This window comes from Pistacia vera, unplaced genomic scaffold, assembly GCF_008641045.1.
Source record: "Pistacia vera cultivar Batoury unplaced genomic scaffold, PisVer_v2 Contig1145, whole genome shotgun sequence".
Taxonomy (NCBI): domain Eukaryota; kingdom Viridiplantae; phylum Streptophyta; class Magnoliopsida; order Sapindales; family Anacardiaceae; genus Pistacia; species Pistacia vera.
This window is the reverse complement of record NW_022195188.1, coordinates 68037-80391: the sequence shown is the minus strand read 5'-3', so window position 1 is coordinate 80391 and position 12355 is coordinate 68037. Positions and strand designations below refer to the sequence as shown.

At 32.6% G+C, this 12355-nt stretch overlaps 1 protein-coding gene across 1 annotated transcript; it reads right to left on the bottom strand.

Annotated features, from left to right (window-relative positions):
* Positions 1-6545: 6545 nt before the first annotated feature.
* Positions 6546-7623, bottom strand: LOC116145911 (ethylene-response factor C3-like). Its single transcript, XM_031431348.1, has one exon. The coding sequence runs from the start codon at positions 7529-7531 to the stop codon at positions 6803-6805; it is 729 nt and encodes a 242-aa protein (XP_031287208.1). The 5' UTR covers positions 7532-7623; the 3' UTR covers positions 6546-6802.
* Positions 7624-12355: the final 4732 nt, after the last annotated feature.

Below are 12355 nucleotides of genomic sequence, written 5' to 3'. Positions count from 1 at the left end.
TCGTTATCGTCAAACAAACGCTCACTAACTTAGAAAACTATGCCACATTGGCACCAGATTTCCGGCGAGCGACGATAGTAAACGACAAATAGGGGTTTCTCGACGGCAATGTTCCCACACCCACTGAACCACATCTCATCCGCCATTGGAACCGTTGCAACATGTTACTTCGCACTTGGATTAGCAACATGCTAGAGAATTCTCGCCATGAACCAGTCGCCTTTGTCTTTGTAAAAGGTGGGATAATTGGATCTGGAGAGAGACTAGGGTTCACGCCACTTGACACAAAACGTGAGCTTTTATATGGGAGATCCAGCGGCCAAGATGACTCTATCAAATCCGATGGTCCACAACTGATTGCCAACTTGCAATCATCCAACAACCCACACAATGCCACGTCACACACTAATAGGCATGGGCTAACAGGGCAGAATGGGCCTGGCACTTATGGGCAAAATGGGTCTGGATCTTATGGGCTTGGTTCCTCCAAATTTGGTAAGGGAAAATTGTATTGTGAATATTGCAAACACAGAAATCATACTCGGGACAAGTGCTAAAAATTTCACGGGTATCCTAACACGACCTCCAAGGATAAAAGTAGGCAGCCATCAATTTTTCAAACTACCACTACCGAGGGTTAGAATTCCACACCTATGATTAGCACAGAACAAGACAATCACATCCTTCAGATTCTGAATCAGGTTCCCCAAGCAAATTCGGCATCCTATGCAGGTACATCATTTTGTCTCAACTCCATTAAAAATGATGTCTGCATAATTGATTCAGGAGCTAGTGACCACATTATTTGCAATCCAAAATATTTTTCCCCTGGGCATATTCCTGTTAAATCAACCACTTCCGTCTGCATGCCAAATGGAAACATTGCCCCAGCTACTCACATAGGCACGGTCCACGTAAATGAATACCTAGTCTTTAAGAATGTTCTATTTGTCTCTGCTTTTCATTTCAACCTTATCTTTGTCTCAAAACTTTGCATTATTAACAGTTGTTTTCTGAAATTTCTCCCCACTAAATGTGAATTTCAAGACCCTTCAACTGGGACAATAATCGGCTTGGGTAAAGTTCTCCATGGTTTATACTATTGGACCAATGCTAGGGATTTTTCACAATCATCTTCTTGTATTACAAATAAAACTTCTTAGTGTAATACAAACATTAATAAAAAATCATTTCTTTTTCATCAACGATTAGTTCATAGTGGATCTATTTCTCACCTGCAATGTCCAATTTGTCCACTTGCAAAATAGTCCCGTAACAATTTCCCAAATAGCACCTCCACTACTACACATCTGTTTTCCCTTATTCACCTAGACATATTTGGGACCTTACCACACACCCAACCATGATGGCTCTAGATTCTTTCTTACAATTGTTGACGATTTCTCTCGCTGGACATGGGTATTCCTCATGCAATCAAAAACCCAAGCACTTGCCCACATTAAAAATTTCCCCCATGGTCTAAACCCAATTCCATACTTCAGTTCAACGTATCCGAACTAATAATGCTAGGAATTTTTTTAACTCTAGTTGTTCCTTGTTGTAGCCCATGCCCTTAAACACCAATCTCATAGCCCTGTAGGTTTTTGAGATGAATGTGTGGTCACAACTACTTACCTGATCAATCAGATGCCCACTCGGGTTCTTAGTGGCAAATCCCCTTATGACATTCTCTTTGGGAAACCACCTAACACCAATCATCTCCGAGTGTTTGGGTGTCTCTATTACTCTACCATTGTTGCTTCTCATGGCAAATTTGTGCCACGGTCCACAAGGTGCATTTTTATGGGATATCCTTTGTTACAAAAGGGATACCGCTTATATGATTCGGTCCATAACAAGTTTTTTTGTTTCCAAGGATGTTATATTTCATGAAGACACATTCCTTTTCAAGGAAACCGATGAAGCTCCCAGTTCCCCATCTCCACCATTCCTGGATGATGATTTTTCTTCTTCCGCACCTCGCTATATTTTGCTACGTGCCAAGGAGACTAGTACACCATTTTCAGACTCTCCTCCTTCACCAACTCCGGCTACTGATTCACCTACTGATAAAGATTCAGTAGATTCTTCTGATTCTGTAGACATTGGTACTTCTCTTGACTCCCAAGATATGTCACCAGCTTCGGCCCCTCCTAGACGATCCTCTCATCTTACTCGGCCACCTGTTTGGACGGCTAATTATGTTTGTCCTTCTATCCTAGATTCCTCAGGTACCACTTATCCCACCTCCAACTATGTTACTTTTGACATAATATCTTCTACCCATAGGATATGTGTTAGCCAAATATCTACTGACCGGGAACCATCTTGCTATTCTAAAGTTGTCTAGCATTTTCATTGGCACTTAATGCCCTTGCTCAGAATCATACATGGGACTTGGTGCCCTGTCCTACTCATTGTAAACCCATTGGCTGTAAGTGGGTATGCAAAATTAAGTACCGTGCTGATGGTTTCATTGAACGCTACAAAGCCCATCTAGTTGCTAAAGGTTTTACTCAACATGAGGGTTTTGGTTGCTAGGAAACATTTTCCCCGGATGCTAAGCATGTTACTGTCCGTGCTTTCTTGTCTATTGCCACTGTTTGCGGGTGGTCTCTACATCAAATGGATGTCCACAATGCATTCCTTTATGGGGATCTTCATGAGGAATCTATATGGACTTGCCTCTAGGCATTCGCAGACAAGGGGAGGATACTGTGTGTTGTCTGCAAAAATCCCTTTATGGCTTGAAACAAGCATCCCAATAGTGGAATGAAAAGTTCACAGAGGCACTCACAGGCATAGGATTTAATCAGTCCAAACATGATTATGCTCTTTTCTCCTAGCACCGAGGTAAAATTTTTATTGCTCTTATCATCTATGTTGATGATATTTTTATCACAACAAATGATAAGGTAGCCATTAGTAACTTAAAAGAGCATCTCAACAGAAATATCCGTATTAAAGATCTATGGGAGCCCAAATATTTTTTGGGTATTGAAATTGCCAGATCTCCTGCTGGCATATCCCTTAGTCAGCGAAAATATGTCTTACAACTCATTTCAGACTCAAGATTATCAGCCTGCAAACCAAGTGCTATTCTTGTTGAACAAAATACCAAGCTCATTACCCAAGAATACGATAGTGGAGTATCATCCTCAGAAGTTGATCCAACCCTTGAGGAGCCATCACACTACCAAAGGCTCGTGGGTCGACTGATCTATCTTACAATGACACGACCCGACATAAGTTATGCAATCCACATTCTCAGCCAATTCATGCACAAACCAAAATAATCCCACATAAAATGAAGCATTGAAGGTTCTAAGATACTTGAAAGGATGTCTTGGTCTAGGACTTCTTTTACCACGGGATGGGAATCTGGATCTAACAGCTTATTGTGATTCAGATTGGGGTACTTGCCCTATGACAAGAAAGTCCCTCACCGATTTTTGCATCAAACTTAGAGGATCCCTCATATTTTGGAAAAAAAAAGAAGAAGCAGTCAACAATTTCTCTTTCATCAGCAGAAGCAGAATATATAGCTATGGCTAAAACCACATGTGAAATTGCTTGGATCCTTGGATTTCTGAAGGACCTTAAGGTACAAGTTAAAGAACCAGTCACTCTATACTACGATAATAAGGCTACAAATGATATTGCTGCAAATCTAATTTTTCATGAGAGAAACAAACAAGTAGAGATCGATTGTTATTTCATTAGAGAAAAGATTCAAAAGGGGATGATCAAGACTTTGCACATCCGCACTACAGAGCAACCAACAGACATCTTCACAAAGCCTTTATGCAGCAGACATCATTCATATCTACTACATAAGCTTAATGTTTTGGACGTATACAAACCACAAGCTTGAAGGGGAGTGATGAAATATGGAATGCTAATATTTGATCATTATATCAAATATTCCTAGGGGTGAGCACATGTAGCGGATAGAACCAGAACCTGTAGGTAGAACCGAAATCGGAACCTACCCGAACCGAAACTGTGCGGGTAGGTTCCAATTCCATTTTTTTGGAACTGACACTATGCAGTTCCAGTTTTGATTCCTACATGTGGAGGAACCAAAATCAGAACCGAAACCTAGAAAAAAGAACTTGCAGTAGGTACTTGGCTTGGAACCTACAGCGGGTACCCTGTTTTGAAACCTGGGTTGAAATAAAATATATGTGAAGAATGGGGGGTCCATATAATTTTACATATTAAAAAATTAAATTTTTACAATAACCTAATTAAATAAATATACAATTATACTTATTACATATAAACTACACCATATAAAAAACTTTAATATATTAATATTAAAGTTTTGATTAATTAAGTGTATAATTGGAATTATGACCAATTAAAAGAATTATTTTTGAATAAAATAGTATATTTGATTGAATAATAATATAATATTTAGTTATTTACTTCAATTATCAAGTTCTAAATATATCTGTAATTAATTAGTATTAATTAATTAATTATATAAAATAAATTGATAAACATTAATACATTACTAGTTAAATGATTACTTAATATGGTTAAATGATTACTTAGTTAATTATAAGTTTATAACATTACATTAGTAATTTAGTACATTACTTAATTAAATAATTAGAAATTGAATTAATTATAATATTACATTATAAATAAATGATTACTTAATTAATTATAACATTCCATTATAAACATTAGTATAATACTTAATTAAATGATTAAAAATTTAATTAATTATAATATTACATTAAAGATTTATAGTATGATTACTTAATTCATTATAATATTACATTTATAGTATGATCACATAATTAATTATAACATTACATAATTAAATGATTACTTGATTAATTATGACATTATATTATAAACATTAGTAATTTATTACATTAGTATAATACTTAATTAAATTATTAGAAATTTAATTAATTATAACATTATATTATAAATTTATAGTATGATTACTTAATTAATTATAATATTACGTTATAAACAAATAATCACTTAATTAATTCTAACATTCCATTATAAACATTAGTACAATATTTAATTAAATTATTAGAAATTTAATTAATTATAATATTATATTAAAGATTTATAGTATGATTACTTAATTTATTATAATATTACATTATAGTATGATTACATAATTAATTATAATATTACATAATGAAATGATTACTTAATTAATTATGATATTATATTATAAACATTAGTAATTTACTACATTAGTACAATACCTAATTCAATTATTAAAAATTTAATTAATTATAGCATTACATTATAAATTTATAATACGATTATTTAATTAATTATAACATTCTATTATAAACATTAGTACAATACTTAATTAAATGATTAGAAATTTAATTAATTAAAACATTACATTATAAATTTATAATATGATTACTTAATTAATTATAATATTACGTTATAAACAAATGATTACTTTATTAATTATAACATTCTATTATAAACATTAGTACAATACTTAATTAAATGATTAGAAATTTAATTAATTAAAACATTATATTATAATTAAATAATTACTTAATTAATAATAACATTACATAGTTAAATGATTACTTAATTAATTATAAATTTATAATATTACATTATAAATATTAGTAATTTACTTAATTAAATTATTAAAAATTTAATTAATTATACCATTACATTATAGATTTATAGTATGATTACTTATTAATTATAATATTCTATTATAAACATTAGTACAATACTTAATTAAATGATTATAAACTTAATTAATTATAATATTAAATTATAGATTTATAGTATGATTGTTTAATTAATTTAATTAATTGTTTGTGTTTTGGTTTTGATTGAGGAATTTTATGTGAATTGTGATGAATAGATTGAATTCAAGTGTTGCCGAGAGATTAGAGGATTTATGAGTCACATTAGACACAAATGAATGAGTAATCAAAATTTGTTAGGGGTGTATTTGTAAACTTTTAAGGTATTTTTATCATTTTTTTAAACTAATAGAGGGGTAATTAATTTTTTATAGGGTACCCGGGAAAGGAACCGGAACCTGCGTTTTAGGTTCCGGTTCCTTGAATTTCAGAACCTGCACTGTGTGGTTCTGGTTCCGATTCCTTTTTTTAGGAATTTACACTGTCTGGTTTTGATTCCCCCGAAAAATGCAGGGTACTCGGAACCACTCACCCCTAAATATTCCCTTTGATTATTTCCTAATTTACTATGATCACAACATTATGACACAATATTGTATTTCCTTATTGCTTATTCTTTTCTTGTATAAATACAGTAGTGTCCAGAATGACAATACAATATACCCAGAATTTGTATTCTTCTCCTAGCATACTCCGGGCCTCCGGCAGTCTCAATTATCTCTCTCTCTCTGATCCTCTCCGCCTCTCTTGCTAGCTCAAACTCTGACACAAAATAATTCATTGTTTAAGGCCAACTTGTTTATATAACTTGTAAAGCAATATAATCGATCAAATGTGACAAATTCTGGTTTGTTGTTCAGCAAACCCAGATCATTGACAAATCTTAAGTCGGCCAAAAAGAGTTCAATATTTTAATATTTATTATAGACTGCAATAATGGAGTTAGACAAGACAGTGCAACTTTTTATACACCTTTGCTTTTGAAACTTTACAAAAAAACAAACACATGAAGAAATAAGAAAAAAATGGGTAATACATTAAAACCAGATTGGTCTAACCCCACCAAGACACCGTCAATAGTTTAAAAACAGATAAATACTAATTAAAAATAAACCAAAGGAATCTAGTGCACTGATGATGATGCTTCACCAATTAGGAGAAGCACCACTTTCACATGAGCTCAAAAGTTGTTCAAGATAATCAGCTCCTAAATCTTCAAGCACCACCACATTTTGTGACCCTACAACTTCTGTCCTATTTTTACAACTTTTCTTACTTGATGATGATGATTTCTTTCTCATCGAGTGTCGTCTTTTTAGAGCCACAACCGGCGAGCAACCTTCCTCACAACGGTACTTCATTTCATGAAGTGATTCTTTTACCATGTCAATCGGAAAATTAAGGGTAGCTAATGAACCACGCATTGAAAATGCTGCTTGGTCATAAGCTAAAGCCGCCGCCTCCGCACAATCAAAGGTGCCTAACCAAACTCTCACTCCATTTCTCGTTGAGTCCCTTATCTCCGCTGCGTATTTCCCCCATGGCCTCTTTCTAACGCCTCTATAAGCCTTCTCCTTCTTGGAGTTTGAGTTTGAGGAAGAAGACTCTTCAACTCTGGGCGCAGTTGAAGTCACCTCGTGATCTTCTTTGTTATTAACTCCATCGCCGGAATTATTGGAGTCGGAAATTGATTCTTTAGTTCCTTCAGCTGGAACGTCAAGAAACAACATTTCGCCGGGGTCATGAATATTAAAAGGAAGAGAATTATGAGTGAAAAGAAGGTTATCCCAAGAAAAAGGTTCAAGCGATGAAGAAGCAAAGGATGATTGTGGGGAAAATTCAGGAGTTGGGTAATCAAAGAAACAAGATTCCATGTAGGATAAAATTTCAAGTTTTGTCGATGGATTTGTTGGTAAAGTGCGGCAACTGTGTTGCTGTTCTAAGATGAAATTGATTAGCCAAACGTGTTTATATACCCGAAGAAAAGAGAGAGTTGAAATAAAAATAATAAAGAAATTATAGATTAAAATAAGAATGGAGGATAAAACCAAAAGAGAATTGAAAGGTTTAGTTATCGGTCAAGGAGGATGTCTCAAATTGTTGGGATATAAATTTAATTCGGGTATTATTTTGAGGACCACATAATAAAGCGTTTAGGCACGTGAGTGAATGACGTACGGCGGCGCCCTTTGGCCCACTTACGGATCACTATGACTCCATTTGATGACGTTCTTCTTTTCCACGTGGCACTATTTTACTAAACCTCGGTGATCTTTTCCTGGTAATTAAGACATTGAAGACGACAGTTGCAGTAACCATTAAATCTTTTTATTTTTTATTTTTTTTATTTAACATAACTGTATACATCAGTTAATAGTTAAATTAGTTAAGATATCATTTTTCCGCGAATTCAACATAAAAACCTCTAAGTTTGAGTAAGGTCAAAGTGTCGTAAAATAGAGGAAACATTTATGAATGGTTAAACGGTACGATAAGAACTTTTGAATGTATTATTCAAAAAATTTTAAGTTTAAATTTTTTACCAGATACTAATATAAATAGTTATTAGAATTTTTATTTGGTTGATAGTTTTAAGGTCTCAGAGAATCACTTGAGATATGCAAAAGTTAGCTCAGACACCCTAATCATAATAATAAAAAAAAAAACAGTTACAACACATCACACGAATCTCACAACAGAAACGCATTATATGGAATGAATTATATTTTTCTTTTTATTTTATAAAATACATTTGACTTGTGGGGATTGAATTGGAGTAGGTTGGTATTATTATACGTGTTATATATTATATTGTATTGTATTTGGTTATAGATGAAATTAATAAATTGAATTATTAAATTTTATGTGTTAAACGACAGTAAAAGCAGCCTTAATAGTGTTACAGGTTAAATGTGTTGTCCAATCCCCAGCAACAAGCAGGAATGCAATGAGCCATTATTACTCTCTGGTAATGTTCATCAATTTCATGATTCACCTCTGGTAAATGAGATTGAAATTTTCGAAAAATGATTAATTAAAAATAAAAAATGCAATTATGATTGTTAGTGCGTATGAATTTTAGCTGGGATGAGTCCAGAAAAGGATAGAGCACGCATGCAGCAATTAAAGCTTTGGTTTCTTGTGAAATGACAACGAGGTAAAGACTTGAAGTGTCGTTGTTTGATGGCAAGTGAAGCAGTCCAGATACAGGCCTTGAAGAAAATTTGAATTTACAATTACAGGTCCAAACCAATGTTTGAAAATCAAACGAAAACGGTTACCAATTTATGACACTTTGATTCAACACGCAGTAGTAAATCCATCACTCCCTTTGAAACTCTTTCCATATTTCAAAGTGGTTATTCTGTTTCTTTTGTGTTTAAAAATAAAAACACAATTCTAGTTAATTGATGAGAAGCAGGGCCGGCGCAATTCGGGTCTCCTGATCTGATTCAAGATCTTAAATATCTAGATAAAATTATGAATGATGTTTATATAATTTAAAATACAGCAAGACGTTAGTGTATATAATCAAAGAAATATTCATAAAACTTACGTAGGCAGTCCATACTCTGATAAAAAATCAGTCATTGGAATTTTGACTAATTACTAAATACACTCATTCAACATTCATTGTACTTGTCCAGTTTTAGGATCACCTCATTATATTTTTATTACGGACCTTTCTTTATTACGAGCCATCATCAATGACTCCACCCTTACTAATTTTGCATTCTTTATTTTTGAATTTTTGGTAAGACTAAAACAAAAACCAAAACATTGTTGTTATTTAAATTTCATACGTAAGTAGGTAGACTTTCAATTCCAAATATTTTAATCATCCACTTGTATATAAAAATACACAACTTGTTTCCTCAATATATCTTCACTAAATTAATCATTTTTATTGTATTCCTTTATTTAATTATAACCTCATCCTAATTTTGGAAATCTGACCATGTAGAATAGTTATTAATTTCATAATTGGGAATTATTTTATTGTATCTTTGGATTAGTGGGTAATTACCATGTTTAAAGATCAGGATGAATCTTAAGAATGTGTAATTATCCTAATACCATGTACCAATAGAAGTAAATCAATGAAAATAGAGGTTTTATCAAACTTTTTCTTGTTAATTGATTTATTTCTCAATCATTTATATTAATGGATATATTGATCATGTAATTAACCGGGTGATTAAAAATGTTTACTCTTTTCATTGACTTTCTAAGTTCAAACCACCTTCAGGTTACCTATCACCATGTAATCACTTATGACTTATCACATTTGTGTTTTACTTGTAACATTGGATTTATTGGGTGTTTAATGAGTTTCAAGAATTAGTTGAAGTGCGAGCAGACGAGCTTGAACACCTTGATTATAAAAATAAAATAAAATAAAATTGTGTAATACTAAAAATTATGAAAAAAAAATTTATGAATATTTCCAACCACTCAACCAAACTTTAAGAATATCGTAAATTCGTAATAAACAATAATAATGTTTTAAGATATTTATGTATTATTCTGCTATTGCAATTAAAGGATATATATATATATATTTATATATATATATTATTAAAATTGCATCATTGTAAGAAGTGGGGGTAAGAATAAAAAATTGAAAAATAGGGAGAATTAGGTGAGCAAGAATTAGTTTGATAATCCAATGGGATTTTAGTGGAGGGCCAACGCCAAGTTGCAAGTTGTGATGTTAATGGGGCCTTGGAATATGAAATATTTTTGGTTTGATGCATGAACCCGTATCCATAATTCCTTGGAACTTCGTTCTTACTCGTAACTTCAACGTGTCAAAAATATTTCCATACCTTAATTAATTCTCCAAAAATTATGCTTATTAATTTCCTTTCTCGTGAGATTTAACTTTAAGCAATCAAATGCATGCATCTCTTCTTCTTTTACTTTTAACTTGATTCCTCTAGTTTTATAGTTTAAATCAATGTTTTAAAACCCCATCTAGCCTGGCCAGTTGAATCAAGATCCGGGGTTTTCATTGGGTTGGGTTACAAATTTTCCTATTCATTAAAAATCCTAGAAATTAGGACATTAATCCGTGAATAATTGAAGGCTAGAATGTTAGGGTTTTTGAAAAGAAATGGTCGGTGAGTGCAATAATGGCAACGATGGTGATTTTCGGTCAGTGAATCAACCAAAAATCGTAAAACTATATTGTCAAAAAAAGCTCGTTGTTGTCAACGATTGGGGAGGCGAACTAGGGAGAAGTGAGATGAGTTTTGGTTAGGAGGCTAAGGGGAGTGTTTTTATGTTTATGGGAAGTGTTATCGTTGTGGGAATAGACCCTATTTGCCAATGTTGATGGTGGTGTTTGAGGTGTTTTGCAAGATTTCAAACCTATATAAATTTACATGTAATTTTCAAATGTATTTTTGTTAAATTTCAAACCGGTCAACCCGAGACCTGACTACTTTGCCAGGTTTCACCCAGATTGGTTTTAAACACTAGTTTAAATCAAGAAAAAAAAAAAAACTATTGAATTTGCATTGTCAATTGATGGTACCTTATAATAAAATACAAAATGAAATGATATGGTTGTCAGCCAAATCTTGTGAAGTCCGGTGAGGATTTAATATTGGATTAAGGTAATATGTTTCCTTTTCTTTTTGGAAGTGATGGATTCTATCAAAATGCGGACTATGTTGAAAGTCATAGGAGACCATCATACAAATTAAACAAATAATTCATTAAGTTTAATTAGAACCCTTAATCATATCTTATTTCTTTTTGTGGGGTCAGCAAAATCAGAATTTGGTCATTGGTTATGTCACCCATACTAAAGTTAATGGCAAAATACATGCACACTCCCACAGTAACTTAATCATTGAAGCCAATTTGACCATTTTGAGAACTTGCCAAGAAATCTCTTTTAATTGTTTTTTACATTCTAATCTAAATCAAGCTAGATGTGGAATGTGAATCCCACCTTGTATATTTTATTTATTGGGGATGGAAATCCTATGTTTAATATTTGGACGTATTCAAGAGAATTGAGCAATCAAAATATGAGAATATAATAAAGTAGGACCTTAATGTTTGTCTAATGAACAAGGACAATGACATAGTGAGTTTTAGCCTAGTTAAAGTGGGACAATTATATGAGAAATTAAATCAAATCTTCACACGTTTGTCTGTTAATGTCATTTTCTTTTGGAAATATGAATATCAATTTGATATTGATTACAATCTCTGTCCCTTGTATTTATATTTAACCAAATCTAATATTGATTTAACCCAAAATGTAAAAGTTCATCCGATTATTAAAAAATCATCATTTTATTTTTATGGGCCTACTTAGAATATCTTTAAAATCTTTTGAAAAGCTAGAAGACAGGCAGCCTGAAACTTGGCCCAAATCAAAGGAAATTGAATATAAAGAGTAAAAAATGGATTTGTTTAGTGATAAATGAATTTAACATATGATAGGTAGGAGAGGAATTCAAAAAAGGATGCTATAACCTTAACATACCATTGTGGATTGAATTCAAAACATTGCAATAAAAAATCTTATTTTTGTTGGAGTTGTTAAACAGAAAGTGGGTTGATTCAATTGGGTTGATCCATATATTGGGTTTGATAGGCTGAGATCGGGCTGATACGTGTGAACCCAAACATCACATTCAAAGCCTTGCTGCTCCACTTTGCGGCTTTACTACAGTCTA